The sequence below is a fragment of the Gymnoscopelus microlampas genome (assembly GCF_963454915.1).
Source record: "Gymnoscopelus microlampas genome assembly, chromosome: 11".
Lineage (NCBI taxonomy): Eukaryota > Metazoa > Chordata > Actinopteri > Myctophiformes > Myctophidae > Gymnoscopelus > Gymnoscopelus microlampas.
Genome location: NC_139948.1, coordinates 21,695,987 through 21,720,985, shown reverse-complemented (window position 1 = coordinate 21,720,985; position 24,999 = coordinate 21,695,987). Strand labels below are relative to the sequence as shown.

The window sequence follows — 24,999 nt, the reverse complement described above, 5'->3', positions numbered from 1 at the left end:
TCTTACTAGAGATGTCCTTTGCATTAGGCACAGAAGCCTAACTCTTTATGACCTTAGCCCAAATTAAAATACAGTACGGTAGTCTCCAACTGACACAGGGGAACAAAAATGGCTAAATACTGGTAAGTGGCAAGTCTATTCGTTGAAGAGGACTGTGAACATGGTCACTGCCAGCAGAACTACTGTATACAAAAAGACAGCGGGAAAACAGGTGATCACTGGTTCTCAACATGGGTACCGGAGACCCCAGACTATTATGGCGTTGGAACAACAGATGTTCAGGAGGCGGAGAAACACAACTTTACTCCGCCCACACACCAATCTACCTGGCGCTATTTATACCCTGTCAGAACTACCCAGAAACCCCTTATTCGCTTTCGTACATCCGTACTCAAGCTCATAACGTTTTCAGCAGCAGGAGCATCTAGAGCACCTTACCTCTTCCAGCCAGTCCCAGTCCCGCCGTCCCATTTCTCCCAGCACCTCCGTATCCTGCTTCTCCAGACACCTCAACTTCCACGCCGGTCTACCATCATCCCACCTTCCAGCCAAACGGCGACATCATTCAGGTCGGTCCCACGCATCCACACAACATCGCCCGACTCCTTGGGAACGGGAGCGGGGCCGAACCGCAAGGAGGCCACCACCAACCACTGAGCAGCTTCGGCGTCCCCGACGGCCAGCAACGCTGGAACGCAACAATCCCCGAAACGCTTGCCTCGCAGCTCCCCCGGCCCGTGCCACCATGGCTCATCCAGCTGTTAGCTAGTAGCTACCAGCTACAGCCACAACGCTAACTACAACAGCCGGCACAACAACAACACCGGGGCCTTCGCCGCGCCAGTCGCGGTCCAATGACGTCACGCGTCACAAACTACCGCGGCGACTCCGGACGACGTCACCCGCTGCTTCGGGAGGCTTCAGGGATGGCCGGGCCGCGCCTGCCCAGAATAACACCGCCTCCACCAGCCTGCATATTTTCTTTTCCAACTACTACTCCTCCAATACATTTCCAACCATTAACCCCCAGGCACCCCCCGCCTAGCTTCATGCTCCCTTGCTAGCTTTCTTACCATACATGCTACCAACATTGCTCACGTGGCTACAGCTGCTACTGCTATCATTACAACGTTCTTACCGAACTAACATTGTTTCCTTCCTAACACTGTTGCTCGCTCCATTCATGAGCTTGCTTGCATCATGCTCCCATACTAGCATCCATACACATACTACCAATATCGCCCCCTTTGTTAGCTGCTACCGCTATTATTACAATGTTCCTACCGAACTAACATTGTTTCTTTTCTTCCACAGACATTGCTGCTTGGTGCTATAACATTGTTCACTTCACACATTGTTCCTCCACACAGACATGGCTGCTTGGTGCTACTAACATTGTTCTTCCAGTTGTTTTTCTCCACAGACATCGCTGCTTGGTGCTGCTAACATTGTTTCCCCCATAATAATAAATGAATATTTAAGGCCATAAATAATGGTGTTAAAAGGCTTACACTTGTTTCCTCTGCGTCATACAGTAAATCCAATCATCCATCTAGATATATTTCAATAATTAACCAATCTTCCCCCTATTCCCCTCATAGCCTTCCATCGCTTATTCATCCACCAATTGGATGTTATCACCACAAATGCATCGATCACTACCCATTCATACTATCACGCTAGCATTCATACTATGCATACTACTGCACCACTGCTTTTAGCATTGTCGCTCCCCCCTTTCATGCGTGATACTAGCATCTGCTCCCATGCTAGCAGTTACCATACATGCCATCCTTTGCTCTCGTGGTTATAGCTGCTACTGCTATCGCTACAGCGTTCCTACCGAACTAATGTTTGTACTGCACCGCTTCCGCCACAGACACGGATGCCTGGTGCTACTAACATTGCATCCTCCACAGACATGGCTGCCTCGTGCTACTAACTTTTCTTCACCCAAGCATTATCATCCCTAGTACCGCAGGCTGCACTTTCATCCCCCCCCTCCCCCCCACCCATCCCTACATCCACCTCAGTCTTCCTCCGTCACTTTTTCTCAAATACCTAGCGCTGCCGTGGCCACACCTGGCACCAGCACAACCCAGGCCACGCCTGCTTTCAATTTCTTTTCCACTCCAGGGCATGCCACCCAGCCAAACATCGCTGCCGCTAACAGCGGTGGCATCGCCTCTCTACCACCCTCCTTGCTGTCCTGTCCTCCTCTCAATAACCCCTCCCCCCACATCCCTACCCATCCCTACATCCATTTCAGTCTCCTTCCATTTCTCCTACCACCCAAAACCCAAGCACTGCCGTGGCCGCACCAGCGCACCCCAGGCACCCCCCGCCTAGCTTCTTGCTCCCTTGCTAGCTTTCCTACCCATGCTCCCATGCTAGCAGTTACCATACATGCCATCCTTTGCTCCTGTGGTTATAGCTGCTACTGCTATCGCTACAGCGTTCCTACCGAACTAATGTTTGTACTGCACCGCTTCCGCCACAGACATGGATGCCTGGTGCTACTAACATTGCATCCTCCACAGACATGGCTGCCTCGTGCTACTAACTTGTTTCTTCCACAGACAAGGCTGCTTGGTGCTACTAACATTGCTTCCTCCACAGACATGGCTGCTTGGTGCTACAAACATCGTTTCCTCCACAGACATGGCGGCTTGGTACTACGAACATTGTTTCTTCCACAGGCATGGCTGCTTGGTGCTACAAACATTGTTTCCTCCACAGACATGGCTGCTTGGTCCTACTAACATTGTTTCCGCAACAGACATGGCTGCCTTGAAGCCATAGCCAGTATCTGTCCACTCGGCTTCCAGCACTACACCATCCCTCCATCCCCTCCCTGACACTCCTAAAGCCGTTTCAGGCCAGCAGCCTTAGCTGGTTGACTGCTTCCAGAGCTACACCATCCTTCCCTGCCACTCCTTTGCCTCGCCCTTCTATCCCCCACCCATTTCATGTATCAGTATCATGGTCAGTAACCATGTCAGTATCGCGTTCATGTCCAACATCATGTCAGCGTCATGTTAGTACCATAGTAATTATCATGTCTGCATCATGGTCAGTATCACGTCAGTATCATTCCACTCCAACAGTGGAACTGTTTCCCAACTCTCCCCCCCCACTCTAGCCCTGCCACACGGTAACGACGGCTACTTTCTTCCATCCTCCGTTCCCACTCCTCCACACCCCAGTCCTCTCATCAGTTAGCCACTCAGTCAATTTCAAATTTCTTCCCCAGTCTAGACCAGCTATTTGTGTTTTTTTTGGGGGCCCGTCAAACAGAGCAGGCTAATCCTTAGTCTGCTACCTCCATACTATCGCCTCCACAGTGCGCTCGCCCCACAGCGTTCTGCAGCGCTTCGCACCCACAGCACTCCCCACAGAGCTCTCGCCCCACAGCTTTCTTCGCGTTGATCTCGCACCCACAGTGCTCTCCAGTGTTCTCTACAGAACTCTCACCCCCACAGCGCTCCCCACAGAGCTCTTGCCCCACAGCGCCCTCTGCAGCGCCCTCGCCCCCACAGTGCTTCCTGCAGTGCCCTCGCCCCTAGCGCTCTCTGCAGCGATCTCGCAACCACAGCACTCTCCTCAGAGCTCTCACCCCACAGCGTTCTCTGCAGCGATCTCGCACCCACAGTGCTCTCCACAGAACACTCACACCCAGAGCGCTCTCCACGGAGCTCTCGCCCCCACAGCGCTCTCTGCAGCGCTCTTTCCCCCACAGCGCTCTCCACAGAACACTCACCCCCACAGCGCTCTTGCAGCGCCCTCACTCCCACAGCGCCCTCGCCCCCACAGCGCTCTCTGCAGCGATCTCACCCCCTCAGCGCTCTCCACATAACACTCACCCCCACAGCGCTCTCCACAGAGCTCTCGCACCCTCAGCGCTCTCTGTAGCGCTCTCCACAGAACACTCACCCCCACAGCGCTCTCCACAGGACACTCACCCCCACAGCGCTCTTGCAGCGCCCTCACTCCCACAGCGCTCTCTGCAGCGATCTCACCCCCTCAGCGCTCTCCACAGAACACTCACCACCACAGCGCTCTCCACAGAGCTCTCGCACCCTCAGCGCTCTCTGCAGCGATCTCACCCCCTCAGTGCTCTCCACAGAACACTCACCCCCACAGCGCTCTCCACAGAGCTCTCGCACCCACAGCGCTCTCTGTAGCGTTTTTGCACCCACAGTGCTCCCCACAGAACACTCACCCCCACAGCGCTCTTTGCAGCCATCTCACCCCTACAGCGCTCTCCACAGAACACTCACCCCCACAGCACTCTACACAGAACACTCACCCCCACAGCGCTCTCCACAGAGCCCTCGCACCCACAGCGCTCTCCACAGAGCGCTCGCCTCTCAGCGCTCTTGCAGCGCTCTCGCTCCCGCAGCATTCTCGCCCCACAGCCCTCTCCGCAGCGCTCTCCGCAGCGCTCAAGCCCCTTTGCTCTCCGCAACGCTCTCGCCCCACAGAGCTCTCCGCAATGATACCGTCAGTATCATTGTCAATATCATTGTCAGTATCATTTCAGTATTTTGTCAGTATCATTTCAGTATTTTGTCAGTATCATGGTCAGTATCAGTATCATGGTCAGTATCAGTATCATGTCAGTATCAGTATCATGTCAGTATCATGGTCAGTATCAGTATCATGTCAGTATCATGGTCAGTATCCGTGTCAGTATCACATCAGTATCGCGTCCAACATCACGTTAGTGTCATGTTGGTACCATAGTCATTATCATGTCTGTATCATGGTCAGTATCGTGTCAGTATCATTCCACTCCAACAGGCTCCTGCCTCAGTTTCCACAGTGCGCTCCGCAGCTCTCTCGCCCCCATAGCTCGCTCCGCAGCGCTCTTGCCCCACAGCGCTCCCCGCAATGATACCGTCAGTATCATTGTCAGTTCCACGTCAGTATTATGCCATTATCACGATCAGTATCACATCTTCATCTCGTCAGTATCATGATCAAGTAGTTGCCCTTTTGTATCTCTTTGGGGGTTTCAGTCCACGTGTGCCGTGCTGACGACGCCATCGGCTGTCCGCGTTGTGCCATGCTGACTACGCCATCGGCCGTCCGCGTGTGCCGTGCGACGACGCTAACGACCTCCTCCCCAAAGACTCCAGGGTCGGCGACCCTCCCCCGGAACCCTCCACCCCTCCATTCCATTCCATTATCATTACTATATTACATTACAACACATTCCATTACTTTATCTATTTCCTTTCCATTCCATTTCATTCATTCCATCTTATTCAATAAAACCCTTAAATGTCCATAAAGGTGTGTTTTCTTTGCCTAGTGAAATGGCGTTGGAACAACAGATGTTCAGGAGGCGGAGAAACACAACTTTACTCCGCCCACACACCAATCTACCTGGCGCTATTTATACCCTGTCAGAACTACCCAGAAACCCCTTATTCGCTTTCGTACATCCGTACTCAAGCTCATAACGTTTTCAGCATCCCTCCACCACCCCTTTCACCTCCACAGGTTGTGTTTCCACCACTCCTCTCTTTTCTCCTTCTACGACCCTCCCTGTCTCTCGCTCCCCGTCTCTCCCTCTCCGTCCTTCTCTCTCTCGCTCTCTCCCACTTCTCAGGTTCCTGCCGGGGGGTTTCAGTCCACGTGTGCCGTGCTGACGACGCCATCGGCTGTCCGCGTTGTGCCATGCTGACTACGCCATCGGCCGTCCGCGTGTGCCGTGCGACGACGCTAACGACCTCCTCCCCAAAGACTCCAGGGTCGGCGACCCTCCCCCGGAACCCTCCACCCCTCCATTCCATTCCATTATCATTACTATATTACATTACAACACATTCCATTACTTTATCTATTTCCTTTCCATTCCATTTCATTCATTCCATCTTATTCAATAAAACCCTTAAATGTCCATAAAGGTGTGTTTTCTTTGCCTAGTGAATGTTCACTCTCAGGCTTAAAGTAAAACCGAGGATTTTAGAGTGTAGTTGGGCCATCCCAGAGATTTAAAAAAATTAAATGAAGGTCACGCTCTAATGCATGTCAAACTGGGGCTCCTTGAAATTAAAAGGGTTGAGAATCACTGGTTTAGATTGATTGTACTGAACTGACTTCAATGGATGGAGACAGTGCACTTTCTTGGACACATCATCAGTGATAGTACCTGGGGTCACGGGGGGTTTCGGGTCTTTCAACTTCAGACCCCCTCCCCCAGGCGACCCGACCAGGAGTGATCAGTTCCCGGCCTGTGTCCAAGAAGCATTCGCCCACAGCTTGCCCCTTCTGATCCACAGCATCGTGAGGATCTCTCTGCAGCCTACAGGAAGCTGTACTGATGGCTTTTCTCTTGCGTGCCCCTGTGATGCCCAGGAGGCTGTAGGCCTTGCACAGGGATTTTCCCACAAAGCCCCTTCCTCCCTCTTCAATGGGCATGCACCGTGCACGCCATCGCCGTCTGCGGCACTCCTCCACCAGCTCAGCATATCCCTCTTCCTGTCTTTGGCCTCCTCCCAGGGAGCTGTTAGCTCCAGCATGAAGACCTGCTTGGATGTTTCTGAAAACAATCTCTGGTCTAAGGCTGGTCTCCATGATGTTTTGCGGGAATTTAACCTGCTTCCCCAGGTCAACCCTCATCTGCCAGTCATTCACTGTTCCCAGGAGGCCTGTCTGAGCTTTCGAGGCGGGAAGTTGGATGTTCTCCTGCTCGTAGGAATGTGATTGTGAGAATAATACGCTTTATCGTCCGTTCGAATGTGGTTAAAATCTGATTAGCAAAAATTATTTTCCATGTGTTTTATTTTGCTGTTCAGACAATCTGATTCCAATCTGGATCGGCCAAAAATCTCATTTGGGCTGCGAGAACATAGCCTAAGTGTTCATTTAAACTAAAGGGAACCAAAAGGACCTTTATAGTTCCATTTGTACACTCTCATAGTTACATTTACACAGATTCTACTGTGTAGGGAAGGGTTCTTGAGCACAGGTGAGAAACTTCTGCCATGCTCTGCCTGGTCTAGACAAATCCTACTGTTTGTATGGTTCAAGAAAATGGAAATTTTAGGTCACTTGTGCCCATTAGAACCACAAAAAAACTGGTAAGACGTCAAACAATGGGAGAGAGTTAAGAATTAAGTGAGGGTCGAGTCCAGGTGACAGGCTACAATAACATCCGATCTTGGCTAACAATTGACAGGAAATAGTAGATAGTAGAGGGCAGAGGCTACATTATAACTTGTCTTGCATAACAGACAAAAATTGAGACTGACTGAATTTCGAAGTTGCTGCTATAGAGGTGTTTCTCTCTCTCTCTCTCTCTCTCTCTCTCTCTCTCTCTCTCTCTCTCTCTCTCTCTCTCTCTCTCTCTCTCTCTCTCTCTCTCTCTCTCTCTCTCTCTCTCTCTCTCTCTCTCTCTCCATCTATCTCACTCACTGGGGTCAAATTCTGCTCAAACATTCAAATTCCTTGTGTTAATTCTCGGCTGTCATTGCTGCGCACATGACCCCACAAGCCATACAAATAATTTAACAGGCTTAAAACGCAACTCCCTCACACTCCTACACATTTTATTTTATTTCAAGAAGAACAATGTAGATTCCCCTGACAATGCATTCAACTGTACTCAGTAAACAGTATGTACAATATTTTAAAAAAGTGAATGAATGTATGAATCTTCGGCATGAAAATGAAGAATAACAAGACGTTGAGCTGCATACAGTAATTGTAATAGCTTCAGGGAACATCCAGAAATAATTATAATATATTTAAATGTCCCTAGGGGCATAAATGGGTCATTGTAAGAGTTAACTTCCTGTACTTACTGCATGAAAGAGCTCTGATGAAAACAGCTGAAATGACATAACAGAGAATTGTGAATTAAAAATTAATGCTCAGCAAACTTGAAATTATAAACACTTTTATTATGTTTCTACCTTTGAATACTTTACTTGTATTCAAACTTACATTATATAAGATGTAACTGAAGAAAAAGGAGCAAAAACTTCCAACTGCAGGGTTTCTATTTATTAACTATGGTCTTTCTGTGTTCTCATTTACACATGATCAGCAGCCAAAGCTTGGCAATCATTATGGTCAAGGCTTAAACAGGAAGCTGATGTTAACTTAGTTTGGCAGGGTCCAGATGAAAATCTCACGTGTAGTTATGAGGTGCCGGCCAATGAAAACAAGCTTTGCAGCTCTGATGCAATACTTTATAAAACCAACATTTCAGCAGCTACTGAGTTTGAGACGAAAGGTTTGATGAACAGTGAACACGCACACATGTCAACAAAGCAGTATAGCAGCATTTGTGCTTTTCACATTTTAGCTTCATTTGCACTGCAATGAATTGAGCAGCATGGAGATGCTTTCAATATGACCTCCAGCAGCAGCTGAGATTGCTCTTATTACCTCTCCAGTGAAGAACATAATCCAGATATACAAAGATTCACATGGTTGTAAATTTAAAAAAAAACACCATAAATTGCTACAGTACAGACAAGTTAAAGAGGGGTTGCCATTATAGTACACCTTTCATGTAGAAAAGGTGCTAAAATGCTAAATGATATACTGTCTGCCCTTTATTGAGCACTTATCGAAACAAAGTTACAAAGTGCTTTGCATAAAACAGAAGAACATTTTCATCAAACAACAGAACACATTAAACACATTAAGACAGTCCTCTCATCATGCACAATTAGGGCAGTAATATTTGTATAAAATAATTGATATATTCCCGAGACGATAAAAACTGAACAATTCTGAAATGTGAAAAGTTTAGGCTGGGATCAAGTCAGACATCAAGGTTTTTGGCAGTGTTAATGACTGGCCAATGTGATGACTCAATTTGAGAATGCAAGTGATCTGGGCCAGTTATGACAATTTCAGTTGTCATAATCATGTAATCAGTAATCATGTGGCATAATCATTCTGCATGGTGCTCGGCTATTGACCCCTCCCCCCCTGAAGTTATAGTAACTTCAGGCTCATCGTCAATTGTTGTAGCCATAAAAGGGTCTACACCATAAAGCGTAGTTATTCTCACAAACATGAGAATTAATTAACATTTCCACTCTAAATGTGCCCATTCTCAACAGGAAAGGTCAGGTAACAGCACAATTCACAATGCATTTTGTTTTGCATGCAACAAATGATCCAAGTCGCATGAGTAGATGTGACCCAGTTTTCAAAACTTGTAAATGAGATGTCAGAACTTTACCAGCGATATAAAAATGACGTAAGAACACAGTTTGGGGGCACATTCTGCCCGGCACACCCAGATCTGGGTCATAACCTAATTCTATATGGCTTTTCAGTTCTGTACAGCGTTGGCACTGAACACATAATAAGATTAGCAAGACCACCGCCTGGCATCGTCTCAAAGCTACTGCTCAGCTGGAAGTGTGACTGAGGAAATTGTTCAATTAATCCACATCTAAACAATCACTGGATAAAATCTCTCTCTAGCTGCATGGCATTTGTTCTTCGCTGAGTGAGTCACAATGGTGGTCTCTTTTCAGTGGTGGCTAATGAGAAATCTTCCCTGCAGTGCCCACCAGGTGTGTTGTGTTTGTTTGGGGGCAGGGGAATGGGATCAGCTGCTGCATCAATCCATTAATTAGAACATGTAGTGCAGAAAATATGGGTCAGGGAGGATTAGGAGACCAAAAGATAATGTCAGGCACCCTATAGACAAACTACGGGGATATTAGACTACTGCAGCTGGAGACGATCATACTCATTGTTGTGCACTGTTTCGTGTCATTGGTAAAGACAATGCTCTCCTCTGACACTTTGCAAATGGATTCATATTTTTGAAGAATACTTATATTCAGTGGTGGACAAAATATATACTCATGTAGATACTCAAGTATTCAAAAGTTTTTTAATAGCCGATCTACGTGCTTGTAGATAGGCTATTTTCACTACATTTGAAAAAGTGGTTAATTCATAATATTTTTTGGGAAGTTTCAGTCCCAAGAGTCTCTTCCTAGAAACGTAGTGGAGTCAAATGTACAATATTTCTATTTGAAATGTAGCCAAGCGAAGTTATCAGCTTGCAAAAAATAAAAAGAAAGAAAGAAATACTCCAATTTTTGGAGTATTTGTAAAGATTTTTCTTAATTATAGTACTCAAGTAAATGTACTTAGTTACTGTCCACCACTGCTTATATTTTCCTCATCTGAAGTTTGGGTAAAACATAAACCCCATCACCTATGCGTGATGGGGTTTATGTGTTATGTATGGACAAACTGTAAAAGCCATTTTCCATTTTGCCTTTGGAAAAAAAGATGAATACATTTCACAGGCCACGGCACTGGTTCATTGTATGTTACATAACCCAACTATTGCATGCAAATGATAAGAGATACATCATTGTGACAATAAACAGTAGCCTACGTTTGTTACATACTATTTCCTAGGCTTCGTCCAAGTTGCCGGGGCTCATGACATTTGAAATGGGGTCAAAGAGGATACAGACATGTGGGTCATTGTGGCCCGATGTTACAGAGATATAGGTCATACTACAGTATGTGGAGGTAACGTAAGGTGGACTATCGACCTGGTATTCTCAGAGCCTTATTGATACATCAACGTATGCATTGGGCCATGAAGGCAATGAGGATCTACATTTACCATCTTGTTAAAAGGAGAATGCTGAAATATGTGTGCACATTATCATTTGCTTAATCCACGATTGGAATGAATGTGAGGAACTAAGCAGGAGGCGTGGGTTCATGTTCAAGTTCATGTTTAAACTTCATGTCTGACGCATTTCCACCTTTTTCCAGGTTTTTAGGTTTTCCCTCTTACCGTAGTATTAATCTCTACCCTATTTGACATGAAGCAGCCAGGTGGAAGGGCAAGGCAGAGCAATACTCCAAGGGCTGTAGATTCACGCAGAGCATGTTTGCAACTTCACTTGCATGACCCGAATATAAAGCGGATACTAATCTTAGTGTAAACATTGGTGACTTACGGCAGTGCATTAGCCTATATATTCACGGTCGGCCTGCACATTTCAACCACGCCGTGTTTGCACAGGCTGCCCAGGTTCCAATCCACACGAGAGTCACGTTGTGTCACACTTGCAGAAATAGTGGGCTGGAAGTTTGTATCTACTGAGGGGTTGCTAGGTATTCAGATGAGAAACGTGTCTATTTCCAGCCATCAGGGACAATTTTGTGTGGCATAGACAATGGTTCCCAAACACTGTGTCGGGACCCATTTGTGGGTCGCGGACACATTTTTATGGTTCACAAATATCCCTTTATTTTTTGTTTCCTACATTTTGTTTTTAATTATTAATATTTCAAAACATAAAAAAAAAGAAAAACATAAAAAAATGCACAATTTTTCATAAAGTAGGGAAAATACCCGATCTACAAGCTCACAACGCGTAACATTGCGACACGTTGTGAGCTTGTAGATCGGCTATTTTCCCTAGCTTGGGTCCTGTGGAAAAATTTCTCTTTTGGGTCTCGAGCTAAAACGTTTGGGAACCAGTGGTGTACCACTCCAATCTTTTTATCTAGCTGACACTACCTCTATACCGTATAATAAAAGTAGTAGGCATGCCACAAAGATTAAACAATTAAGAAAGTGTATGTGAAGTAGCCTAATTTCATACAATTTCAAAATAATGTTATAAAATAAAGCTTTTTTGTTTAATGATGCAATGAGCAATCATTTGCAATATCTACCAGAGCTAGACAACACAATAGATTCTCTACAGTACCGAGCAAATAAGTATTCTTTTAAATCATTATTTGCCATTTTATCCTGTTTATATCCTTCCTTTTTATTTAATACTTTAGTTGCAGTGTTATCCAACTTGTGTAATTTACCTTCCCCATGCAGGCATATTGTTGCCTACATTATATCATGACATGAATTATGTCTTCCAGTGATCTTCCTGTAACCTCCCCACACTTCCGGTATTATTCTCCTGCAGACAGTTCTCCAGTTTAGCTCTATAGCTCTCCTTTGCCTGTGCTTTGGCTAAACAGGGGAGGCTGATAATTGACGCTGCACTTAATCCTACGGGCTGAGGGCGGCACCTGTCAGCAGGGAGTGTTTGGCGGGAGGAGTAGGACAAATACTCTACGTCCTCCTGGTGGGGGATTCTCGCTGTCAGTTGGATACAACAGCAGTGACAAGACAGAAGTGTGTGAGGGGAGGAATCAATTGGCATAACAACTAAATTGGGGAGAAAATGGGTAAAAAGCAAAATAATAAGAATTGAGGATCTTATGATTCTCATTAGGAGTGACACGGAAGGACATCAAAAATACTTGAAAGCTTTATTTTGGGGGGGTACAGGCCTTTTTTTTTCTCTATGAATTTGGAGCATAAGAGGGTAATAAAGTCACCACAAATCCTTTGATTTGGGATTGATTTTAATAATATTTTCTGTGGAATTACTTAAAGACTGCTGAAATAATGACACATTGGCTGATGTCCTAACCCATGGCAAAGTTGAAACTATTGAAGTAAAGATGAAAATATTGGGAAAATGCTAAAAACTGGTGATTTTTTTTGTACAAAAACTGGCTATGAATCATTTGGAAAGGTTTTGTGAGTTTTTTTTCTTGACTTGGTGTTGTTCATGTGTTCTGTGTATCTGGGAAGCATTTATTTGACAGCCTACACAACCTACTGAGGACTTTAAGAAAAAAAAAACTAGTTCGCATCACACAGACAAAAAATAACGGCTTCATTATACAAAAATAATTTGTTTTCGCAATGTTTCCGGCAGAGCAGCTAGGCCTCTCATTCTGTGGACCTTAATGACCAAATTAATAGAAAAAAAACACAAACAAAAAGCATAGCATGACATCACAGGTCTTCTAAAAGTTTGGGTGACTGGGTCCCTGACATTCCACATTCTGGCGGCATAGGCTAGCAGTAGAAAGAATTTGACCCCATTTTTGTGCCGAAACTGGGTTCAGTGAGATCAGGTGTTTCTCCAACAGAAGACCACTTTCACAAACTGTATAGCCTAAATACATTTAAATTGTATTGATCAACAGTGAACACGTCTTTTCAAACATTTTCATGTCAAGGACCTGGGCCTCACATAATTGGCTGCAGACCCCTACTTGAAAAGATTTCCACAAGCTCACAGTGATGCGTTGTGAGCTTGTAGATCAGCTATTTTCCTAATAAAATAGGGTTGAAGTGTTCAAAGTGTTCCTCGTTTTGCTGGGGACCCCCTGGAACCCCTCAGGGACCACGGACCCCCACTTTAGGGCCAGTAGAAACTGTTCCTTGATGACGCATATTATATGCGACATAGCAGCTGGAGTTAACATGATGACTAGTGTTGCCATGTCCGCTTATTATAAGCCACTTTGGGCTTCTTTTTCTGTAAAGTTGCTTGTAAATATTGGTAGTTGGAGGTTCAGTTTTTTTGGGCTTGTTTCTAAAGTGTAGTTGGTTATTTGGGCGTGTTTCATAATATTGTTTAAACCAGTGGTTCTCAAACATTTCCAAGGACCCTCCAAATTAATATGTATTTGTCCAAGGACCCCCATGTGAAAATATTAAAAACATTCCAAAATGTTCAAGATTGTGTTGAAAATAGCTGATCTAAAGTTGTAAAACTCGGCCTAGTTGCTTCTTTTGGGCTTGTTTTCATAGACCTGGTTGCTTATTTCTCTAGCACAATCTGGCAACACTGATAATGACGTAGATCACATTCGCCATTGTTGCATCTGGACTCTTGAGAGAGAGAATAGCATGATGGCTGTGGCCCAAACAAAGCAAGAAAAGGAGAGCCCTGATCACTCATTGCTGCCGTTGGTTCATGATATTATTAAATGGTAAGTATACGCACATACACGCCTCTATCTTTATTGGAAAGGTTGCATTCTAAACGCATGGTTGTGTGTTTCTTCCATCGAAGCTGGAGATGCTAAGCTCGCTAACTTTAGGTCACAGACGCTGGAGATGCTAAGCTCTACACCATTGGTTCTCAAAGTGGGGTCCGGGGACCCCTAGGGGTCCTTGAGGGAGTTCCAGGGGGTCCCCAGCTAAATGATAGATTAGGCACCAAATGGACCCTTATGGGGCTGTAACTCTGAGAGTGTACAAATTGAACCATTTGGTTCCATTTGTACACTCTCAGAGTTAAATTGACATAGATTTTACAATATAAATTGCGGTCCAAGTGATAGAAATGCCATTAAATGGGGGTATGTAGCCCTAATGCACGTCAAACTGGGGTCCTTGAAATTAAAATGGTTGAGAATCACTGCTAGAGCTGTAAAAAAAGAATATTCTCTTATGGGGGTACCTGGTATATCTTTTGAAATGGGGGTCCGCGGGCTAATAAGTGTCCTGTGGTCTTTGATGGCCAGATGTGAGTTGTTGGGGGTTAGAAGAGCTACTGTAAATAATAATAAAGAAATCGCCGGGTTATTGTGTAAAAAAATACATATTTAGCCACTTGCCCGAATGCCCCCGCCCACTGTAAAAAAAATCACGAAAATTGCTAAAAACTATAGAAAGCAGTAAATGAGAAAATAATTAACATTAATCTTTTATTTACTTTAATTACAAGCTAAAACATAAACCGTGGTTCTAAAAAAAACAAAGTTGTCCTTTAAGCAATAGAACATGTATTCTATTGCCAGATTAACACATTATTTTATAATCCTGTCTAATAATACTAAAATGACTCAAATTGATTAGTTTGATCAACGGTTGCGCCCCTAATCTCTTCTTTCTCCATTCATCTTAAGCATGGACAAGGACAGCCAGTATGTACATGAAGAGCTGGCCAAGTTGAAAACCAAGCTCCAGGAGTCCCGGGATCAGATCAACAGCATGCCGGGGGTCGACACCAGCCCAGCGGAGCAGCAGCAGCAGCTGGCCACCCTGAGGGAGCAGGTCCGCACCAAGAACCAGCTGCTACAGAAATACAAGAGCTTATGTATGTTCGACGTCCCCAAAGCGTCATGAACCAGATACTGCAGAGACATTATGTATGTTCGACGTCGTAAAAAAAGGAACACGAACCAGTTAATCCCGACTTCGTCGCACAGGGGTGTCAACGCACAGAAGATAGCCGACTTACAAGCTCACAGCGTGTCACGGATGCGAGTGAGCTTGTAGGTCTGCTATTTTAACTTGTAAATACAAAGGATAATGTGATCTTGACAATGGACTGGACTAACTGAATATGTGATTGAACGAGTATGGAAGAACGTTTAAGCACATTGAGTTTCAGTTAATAGCTTTTCGGTGTTCTGTCATGAAAATCAAATGTGCGTTACAATTGTTTCTATGGATATTTCAGTGATTTCCCATTTTGTATATATTTTGTAATAAATGAAGTATTGATAAAGGGATGACTGGCATACCTTTTTATGAACTAGAAATGCACACAATAGCCTACTTTTCTTTTGTCAAATATTTGACTGTTACCAGTGGTGTAAAGTAGCCAAGTACATTTATTCACTCCTGTACTTAAGTACAATTTTGAGGTATTTTTTTACTGAAGTATTTCCAATTTGCAGTACTTTTACTCCATTATTTGAAAACTAGTTACTAGTTAGACAATACTTCTGTACTTTTACTCAAGTAAATTTTGAATACTGGACTTTTAAAGAGTATTTCTACAAACATTGAGTACTTTTTCCCACCACTGACTGGTACAACCGTAACCGTACAGCTGTATTGTATTATAGCATTACTATCCATTATTCTGCTGTTTCGGTGTGAACCTGATGTGCTTTTGCTAACATGAATCTCATTATTCTATTTATTCCAGTTGATTTAGACTCATGGAGAATCCAACAGTCACTCTTAGACTGCGCACTAGATGCATTCTGCCCTCAGCAAAGTATTGTCCAAAGAAGGCAATAGTAACTTGAGTTAATGAGACCTGTTATACTTGATGAAGCAAGGGTGTGCTTTAGATATTTCTTTCATCATTTGAATAATTGGATTATCCTATTGCAGAGACAAAAATGTCTCCCAATATATCATATACGTAGCCTATCCCTTTTGATGTTTGTGGATAAGTCTGCAAATGTGTTCATTATTTCAACATTAGGGTTTGCTGTTGGATGAAAGTGGGGAGCAATGACGTACATGAAATGTGCTGTCTAAGTCAGATATTTGTACTTGGAAAGAGGACGGCAGAAGCATGACAAATATTTTTGTAACCATATTTATTTTCTCCATAGATTTTTTTATGCAAAAGTAGACACTGACAAATGAATAAATATACATTCTGAATACATTTTGTTCATAATGCAACACACATTAAAGTTATATTCTGTTTAAAAAAATACCAAAATGTAAACAATTTTCTGGCAAGTGACACGCACTTGTTAAGCTCAGTAGGCTAATACATTCTCAGTAGAGGCAGATTTTACAGCTGCTGTTCAGAACATCTGTATTCTGAACTGAACCTGAAGCCACATACACGCATGGATACAGGGATAGCACTCTCATCAGTCTCAGGTCCTCTGTCCATGGTCCTCAGTGCCATATCATATGGAGCACGCAGCAGTCACTGCTGCATGAGGCGTTCCATCCCCGATTACTGGGTTGATTCTCCCTGTTTTAGGCTGCTGGGTGAGAACGGCTGAACGCCGCTGTTGGCAATAAAGAAGTGTCATTTAAAAGGCAACAACAACCAACAAGTCCTCAGCAAATGACGCACCCCTTCTCCTTAGCTTGGCTGCCCCCGATGGCTTTCTCTTTTATGTACATCAAGTCACTGTGCACGCTTGGTCTCCGTGCGAAGGGCGCCACGATCCCAAACGCGTCGCCGTCTTTGAGCTTCTTGCCCCTGAAGGACTTTCTGTGCAGGACCTCGCAGAACTGCACGGACACTTTGCGGTGGCGATCGGGGCTCATTTCGTTAGGGAGCTTGGCCAGGGTGAAGAGCGTCTGAAACATCTGGTCCACGTTAGTGTTCCTCTTCGCCGAGATCTCATAGTACGCGCACTGCTCGTCTCCCGCGACCAGCTGCTCGATCTCCTCCTCCTGCACCTCGCGGTAAAAGTCCCGGTCACACTTGTTGCCGCAGATCACGAGCGGGACGTCCACGTTCTCCTTGGTTTTGTTTTTCAGACACGACTTGGTCTCGTAGATCTGACGTTTGAGACGCTGCACCTCCTGGAAGGAGTCTCTGTTGTCCAGGCTGAACACCAAGATGAACACATCACCTGAGAAAACACAAGACAAGACACGTTTAGCTGACTTGCACGCGTTGGTTTTACGCACCAAAAAAAAATTGCATCCGTTGGTTTTACTGGAGATATTAACCACTTAAACCCCATATGGGTAACCGGTAAGTAACCATACCGGTGCTGGGGTTTAAGTGGTTAATTGTGCACAATTAAACATGATCACTTAAAATCAACTCACCAGTAAGAATAGATAGTCTCCTCATAGCAGGGAACGGGTGATTTCCCGAGGTGTCCAGGATGTCCAGCTGGTACACGTCTCCTCTGATGCTGTAGAATTTCCTGTGAAAGTCCTCAATAGTCGGCGTGTATTGGTCATCAAATCCCTCGTTCAGAAACCGAGAGATGATGGCTGTCTTGCCGACTTTGGTGGAGCCCAAAATCACCATCCTGTGGCAATTCTTGGCCGGGATATCGAACTCGTTGTCTGATGGTGACATTTTCTTTATCATGTTTGCAGGAGTTGCACCCAGAGATATAGTAGTTGGGGCTGAGCAATAAGCTGGAGGTAAAACCCCTTTATGATGCTGGATAGGCTGCTGGTCGTTTTGCGCTGTTGATCTTTGAAACTCAGGAGGGAGAAGGATGGCTATTTATGTGTAACGCTGGTCCCGCCCCTCCGCCGCGTCATGCTTGACGCACTGGTTTGGGGTGCGGGACCACTGACCAGTGGTGGAAGAAGTACTCAATTTGTTTTACTTAAGTAAAACTATCAATACTGCAATGTAGAAATACTCTGTTAGTTACAAGTAAAAGACCCGAATTCAAAATGTACTTGAGTAAAAGTACAAAAGTATTGGTATCAAAATGTACTTAAAGGTACCAACACCAACAGTAGCCTACTAGCCTACTCATTATGCAGAATGTCCCATTTCACAAGTTTTCAAAAGTAGGCTATAAAATGTATACACATCTTTTGAAAATAGCAGATCTAGCTCACAATGCGCATTGTGTGTTGTAGATCAGCTATTTTCAAATGGCTGAAATGTATAGAGGGCTGAAGTGGGTAATGTGTGTAATAATAATCAAATTCTTCAAAGTAACTAGTAACTACTTTTTTCAAATAATTGTAGTGGAGCAAAAGTACAATATTTGTCTCTGAGCTGTACTGGAGTAGAAGTAAAAGTATTGAAAATTGGATCTAGAAACAGATCTAATACCATGGCACAGTAGTACACCTCAGTGTTATATATTTCACAACAGCATATCATGAACAGATGAATTCACACAGGAGCAAGTCGTTGAGTTTGTATCATGAGCTGAGGGGGGCGCAGTCGCACTCTTGTATGCATGCAAACAGAAGCGTTTGTGTGGAGCTACACTACACCCACTATTCTTCCCAGAGACAGATGTTTTCTCTCTATTCCTCTCTCGCCCGCGTGCGCGCACGCACAGGTCAACATTGTCTCACTCCCCTAAAGGCATAGTAACCAAACGTCAACATGTGCCTTGAAGTAGGGGGCAAATAAGGCAATTCTAGGGACTTCCGCATTAGCCAATGCGGAAAGTCCAGTTCTCAGAGTTTTTGACGATCCGACAACAAAACACTTAAAACGACGGAGCCGCGCCATCTCAAGCGGAATTGAGCCACGGGAGGCACCGACGAGCGAGCTGAAGCAAGCGAGTCGCCGTGCCAACCGTTGCGAAGTCCGCTTGAGCTGACTCAGCGGCGTCCGAGTTATGTCCCGATAGGGACAGAATTGTAAATAATATATTCCCCAAAAGTAATATTGTGACTTTTTTGCCCCCCCTTCAAGGCACATGTTGACGTTTGGTCAACATTGTCCCAAAAAGTCAAAATATGACTTTCTTTTGTGAGCACAGGTAGGCTAATCGCATGGACACGCACAAATTGATCCTGCACACATGCACCCTTTTGCATGCGAGCGAGCTTGTATATAATTGGTCTAGACAAGAGTCTTCAGGTCTTTACATTCTAAGTTAGTTTACAGCCCACTTAGCTGTTAAACTTTAATAGGCCCAGGACCAATCGAAAGGAGAAGGAAAACAAGAACCCATGAACAGGAAACCTCACAACGCCATGGTAACTATAAAAGGAGGTATAGTGTTTGAAACATGGCACAATTCAACAATGTGCATATTGAGATTTGTTGGACTCGTATTTTCCAACCACGGAAACACACCATCACTGCCAAATACACCAAATGCCCCCTACCAGGTGGTCACAGTCTAGACGCCCAACAGAAACTTTAAGGTCACAGTGAACCTGGTGAAGAACCAGTCTGTGAAAGTCATTGGATCCAAATTGTATGGAATCTGGCGTGGATCAATGTGGATCAATGTGCCCACTCTAAAGATAGAGCCTGGTGTGTGTGACTCAAACGCTGCTCATCCGTTTACCATCTTTAACCGCCTATGGCCTTGTAGGCTTTCCTCTCTGAATAGATAAAGACAAGGACTCCAAATCTAAGAAAGAGAGAAAGAAAGACAGAAAATATGTATGAAAATCAAATGCTTTCATGTGCCAGAATATAGCTGGCTATATGTCAAGGGTGTAAAATAACGGTGGGGAAATAGTCATAAAAGCTGTACACATGCAGTAAAACTTGCGTTAATTAACATTATGAGTATGGGTGCATATATAACTATAATTATAGTCTTATAAGAAGATTCTGATGCTGTTAAGATTGTTGTTTAGGAGTATTTATGTATTATATCTATAACTATAATTACCGTATATAATTGCAGATTATAATACAATCAGTATGTTTATGATGCATTAGGCCTATAGCATGGGCTTCTTCGAAAGTGTTACCACAAGTTCACATTTAGTTAGCCTATCTTATTTGACATTTGTGGTGTGTGTCAATTACCTTATTTAAAATTGGTGAAATCTGACTTGCTTTTTTCATTTGATGGCAACTTGACAACACTGCTGACCTTTCTGAGTTCTCTCGGGGCCATGAAGGATGAAATCAGATAGGTGTACTTAAGCCTGAATGTTGTGGTCACGACCAATAGGTTTGTGTAACTAGGGTGGAGTGTGGAGGGAGGTGATGCGCGTTTGACCATTGGTCGGTAATTAGACCACTGTGTTCCCAAGCGACGCATACAGCGGGACACACGTGCCGAGTGGCTTTTCAGCAAGCCATTGCAATGGCACTAATAATGGAGAGACGATCAAAGGTACTTCACACCTTCCTCCAAATGCATCGTTCATTTGAGCTGTACACATCTGTACACCGAAATCCTCAGGGTTTAACTCTATAGTGAAAATGGACCGAAAGGGTGAATTTGAACGCTCATCGTATCCTTGCTTTGGTGCTCCATCCGCACCAAACTTGGCACAAACATTGTTTCGGGGTCAGCCATGCAAATAGTCATACTAAGGGCCACGTCAGGGGCCCCCGGGGGCCTCAGGCACACCATTGCTCCAATCGCCACCAGACATGGCACACATGCTGTCCAGGGGTCTGCCATGACAATGGTCACACCAAAAAAAAAACACCTAAATTGTACACACATGGGGCACTACGGCAGTGTTACAGCAGTGTCTAACACAGAGGTCTTCAACAGGGGGTCCGGGACCCCTAGGGGGTCCTCAGAGTTACTACAGGGGGTCCGCCAAATCTTTGTGATTTTTACATTAACCACTTCAACCAAGCATCCCTATTCTGAGGAGAACTTTAGCCAAAAATAGCAGATCTACAAGCGCTCAACGCCTCGCAGCGCGAGGCGTTGTGTGCTTGTAGATCTGCTATTTTCGGCAAAGTGGTTCGGTATAGGGGGGAAAAAGAGTGAAAGTACAGAGTGAAAGGACAGGTTTACTAAGTATTGTTTTTAGAGCATGGTTAAATGTCTGGAAATACACATTAACATGAATCCAACATGATAGTGCTGTGAAACAAGTCTATGAAGCTGCCTATGAAATTTATGAAAATAAAAAATACGTTATACAATATATAGTGGGGGTCCCTGCTTTCTCTCTCTCTCAGCCAAGGGGTCCTTGGCCTGAAAACGTTGAAGACCCCTGGTCTAACATTTCAAATGGCCGTAACTTGGTGATCATTGCTCTGATCAGTGCAACATAGGACTGGATTTTCAGGCTGCATAGCGGCCCTGAAAATCTAGTAAGTTAAATTAGCACTGAGGACTTTGCTGTGCTACATTACTTGCACTTGTGCTGTTTATTGTTCATTACGGATCCCCATTAGTCCTCACCGCAGTGAAGGCCAGTCTTTATGGCGTCCAAACATTCACACTTCACAATCAAATTAAAACATGCAATTAGTGAGTCTCTTATTCAGTGCACACTGTATTCACCTCTAATCAAATTAACACTCAGTGACTCAGAGGGACAAAGTGACAGAATGACTCAGAAGGAACTGCTACAAACCGATATTGCTGTACAGTATGGCTGAGATTACAAAAGAAGCGTTGGCAAGAGGATAACTTGGATAATTATTTCTATGAATGCTTAAAGAGGAGCAAACATTAACATTTACCTCGAATGTTTCTGATTAACTTACTGACCCAGCCTGCAGAACACATGAAGCTTATGGATAGTCTTCACTCTCACACACATACACGCACACGCACACACACACACACACACACACACACACACACACACACACACACACCTTTTCTTCAATAGGCGTTAAACCATGGCAGTTGAGTTTCAGTCATTCCTCCATCCCTCCACAACCCCGACCTCTTTGTCTCCCCTTTCCTTTCCCCCTTTTATATCGCTCTCCTCATCTCCCCTCTGTCCCCCTATCACACCTTCCTCATCCTTTTCAATAAACAACCTAATTATAATCTTGTGTGTTCTTTTCTTGCCCAGTGAGCAACATCAGCCTATTTTGTTTAGGCTACTTCGTCTTACAGAGCATACATTAAGCAACACATAATCATGTGTTTCTACCCATCTCTGTGCCGCTTTACTTTGTTCATTCACGTGGAATGATTCACACACACTCATTCACGCTAAGACTTATATAAACACCTATCTGCCTGCCATGCCTTTCCCTAATGATATTGAGAGTGCTTCCAGCAAGAAAATGCTGGAAATAATCATTGCAGAGATAGTAACATGCCTGACGCCTCCTTATCATCACCTTTCCTTAGGGTAGCTGCTGACACGTTCACCTCGACACATACGTATGTAACACATACATGTACGTATGTCGTACGTACCCCAACAGACTGGCTTCTGATTAATAACTGAGGACCCAGAAAATGAAAAAGGGAAGTGTGAGTGTGTGTAAGTTTGCATAAAATGGTAAATAAACTGCATTTACGTATGTAGCACCTTTTCTCCTTATAGCACTTAACAGAGGAAACCATGCAAGGCACCAACGTTCTCATTGGGAGCAGTTAGGGGCGCAGTGGTTCTCAAACATTTTCATGTCAAGGACCCCCAAATGAATACATACAGTATTAAGCACACAATTTGAAAAGATGTGGTGCCATAGGGACCCCCATAAGAGAAGACCTTAGTTGTTAGATTAGAAGTACAGACTTCTACTGTCTATGGGTGGGGAGAGAGAAACACATGATCTGAATAGTCATTCTGACACGGTACATTCTCTCATTGGATTATCTTCTCTCTGGTGAAATTATAGTGACATTAACCACTTTCAACCGTCACTATTTTGTGTATGTCAAAGGAATCCTGCCCTATAATAGCAAAACTAACTGATCTACAAGCTCAACACAGGTCTCGGCTTGTAGAGACTATTTTTTAAACAGTGCTGAAGTGGTTAAACTGTTCCTCATTTTGTTGGGGACCCCCTGGAAGCCTCTAAAGGACCACTTTTTGAACCACCGAGTGAGTGAACACATTTTTTATCAATGTTTTCATAAGTCAGTGAAGATGAACAGCAACAGTCCAAAGTACTTTAGGCTGCTGTGTTTCCCTCTCTGGCTGAGAGCACAGCTGGCACAAGGAGCTTGGCTGAAACGTGACGTGAGTAGGCTAGATATGTGGCAATGTTTCATTTTTATCATGGTCCAGAACCTTGGAAGGCTTAGAAAAGGTCAAGAAGTATTGTGCCATATGACTGAGGCAGCCACTCACAAATTCCCATAAGTCCAGTCAAGCCAAACAACACATTTTGAGTGCTTTTAATGAAGAAAAGTCAGATCAGTAATAAAAAAATCACACACTCACAGAGAGGATCTAAGAATGTGGTTCTTTACCGTGTAGTACTTTTAAAAACAAAAATAAAACCATAAACTCATATCTGTATTCAACAGGTACACAGTGAAATCATATTTTAACTTGTGAAGTGAAAAAATATTGAGGCCACCCAGCGTCAGTGATCTGAATTCACTGTCGTTGTTGTTGTCGTTGTTGTTAATTAACTGAATAAGGGCAGCATAGAGAAGGGAAAATTGGGTCTCTGGCCTGTACGTACAGTCTCTGCTGAGCCATGCTCATAATAATAAATGCTGCAAAACAGCAAAATAATGCTTCCACAAACACAATGGTGAAACAATGATCTCACATGGAAGCGATGGCTAATTCTACAACAACAACAACATCATAGTTTAATAAGTGATTTTATTTATATGATTGACTGTATAGTTTGTTTTCATTCAGTGACACACACGCACGCACACACACGCGTACGTACGCGCACACACACACACACACACACACACAATTTCCCACAAATGCAAGAGTGGGTAGAGTATATTTCACCCTTTCTGTGAGGAGGTGTTTATGTTGTGGCGGGTTAGTAGTGCTGGCGTGAGACCTGATGCGGTCGCGTGTGAGATTAGGCAACATTTCAGTCAAACTGTTGAGTGAAGTACAAGGCTCTAGCTCCTGATACAACACTATCATGTTTCACAGCCAATCACAGCCCTAGCTTCCACGCAGGTTTAGTGTACCAGCAGCTGCATGTTTTGATTAACCGAGTAAAGTGTCAACATCTATTATTGTCTGGAGCACGCTACCTGATAGAGACAATGCTGTAAGGTCGCTTGATGTTAAACTACTTAAGCCCTATTTGTCATATGACGAATAATGAAAATAGCCAATTTACAAGCTCATAACGTCATGTCATGATGCAACCAGTATTCTTGATATTTTTTTTATTACATTTTCTTTTTAAACATTTCAGATTTTTTTAAAATGTTTTGATTTTTAGTTGGTACATGTGTTACCCCGCTATAATGATCAACAGGCAGGACTCAAGTATAATAGAAAAATATACAATCTTTAATAAGGAATAGGGAATTTCAATAAAACATAGTTTTATTCCAAATTCATTTAAAATCCGAAGTGAGCAATGACATACAACATATAACATTTCCCCAAATGCTTCCCACAAAAAACAGCTTGCTTGTGATCCACTCCTGATGGCTGCAGGCTTAGAGAGGGGAATCAAATGGGTGAAATCACACGATAACACAGCACCTTACACTTGACCTCAAGGCCAACACTGCAACCAACACTGCAACTCTATAGAGCACAACAAACGAAAAGGCCCAATGCCCTGTTTGCACACGGCAGTCCAAATAATGTACAAAGCCCCTCACCTATATGGCAGCCTAATACAAAGGGAGTTCAAGCAGAGCTGGGTTACGTGATGGGGAAGATGGTTTCTCAAACAAATAAACAAATAGAAATTTGGTCAAACCAGCCAACCAGCTCCGCACTCTACTTATCACCATAAGTCTAACTCTAGGAGCAAAACCATGCTCGATTGCGGTAGCCGGCCAGCTGATTTGTGCCATGTACTCAAACTACAAAGGAAACACTATCAAGAAAAAGGAACAGCGGTCAAACCTAGGCCGCTCACTCCACATGACCCTACAAACAAATAC

General features: G+C 44.1%; 3 protein-coding genes across 3 annotated transcripts in view; 1 reads left to right on the top strand and 2 right to left on the bottom strand.

Moving 5' to 3' along the window:
• Positions 1 to 1,352, bottom strand: part of LOC311054995 (ubiquitin carboxyl-terminal hydrolase 22) — a 75,704-nt gene extending 74,352 nt beyond the window's left edge. The window contains exon 1 of the mRNA XM_084071047.1: positions 439 to 1,352. Within this exon, the coding sequence (XP_083927173.1) occupies positions 439 to 471 (33 nt within the window). The 5' untranslated portion in view covers positions 472 to 1,352. The remainder of the gene's footprint in view (positions 1 to 438) is intronic.
• A 12,350-nt stretch (positions 1,353 to 13,702) lies between these two features.
• Positions 13,703 to 15,348, top strand: med9 (mediator complex subunit 9). Its single transcript, XM_084072143.1, has 2 exons — positions 13,703 to 13,818; positions 14,740 to 15,348. The coding sequence occupies exons 1-2, from the start codon at positions 13,736 to 13,738 to the stop codon at positions 14,957 to 14,959; spliced, it is 303 nt and encodes a 100-aa protein (XP_083928269.1). The 5' UTR covers positions 13,703 to 13,735; the 3' UTR covers positions 14,960 to 15,348.
• Positions 15,349 to 16,374: 1,026 nt separating this feature from the next.
• Positions 16,375 to 17,736, bottom strand: LOC311055281 (dexamethasone-induced Ras-related protein 1-like). Its single transcript, XM_084071412.1, has 2 exons — positions 17,381 to 17,736; positions 16,375 to 17,178 (listed from the first exon to the last, which is right to left on the bottom strand). The coding sequence occupies exons 1-2, from the start codon at positions 17,649 to 17,651 to the stop codon at positions 16,655 to 16,657; spliced, it is 795 nt and encodes a 264-aa protein (XP_083927538.1). The 5' UTR covers positions 17,652 to 17,736; the 3' UTR covers positions 16,375 to 16,654.
• Between the last annotated feature and the right edge of the window lie 7,263 nt (positions 17,737 to 24,999).

Bases quoted from the DNA above. Each gene is read 5' to 3' on its own strand.
- med9 (XM_084072143.1), top strand. From the start codon at position 13,736: ATGATGGCTGTGGCCCAAACAAAGCAAGAAAAGGAGAGCCCTGATCAC. The intron at 13,819-14,739 runs GTAAGTATACGC...ATTCATCTTAAG, and splicing joins GTTCATGATATTATTAAATG to CATGGACAAGGACAGCCAGT.
- LOC311055281 (XM_084071412.1), bottom strand. From the start codon at position 17,651: ATGATAAAGAAAATGTCACCATCAGACAACGAGTTCGATATCCCGGCC. The intron at 17,179-17,380 runs GTGAGTTGATTT...GTGTTTTCTCAG, and splicing joins GAGACTATCTATTCTTACTG to GTGATGTGTTCATCTTGGTG.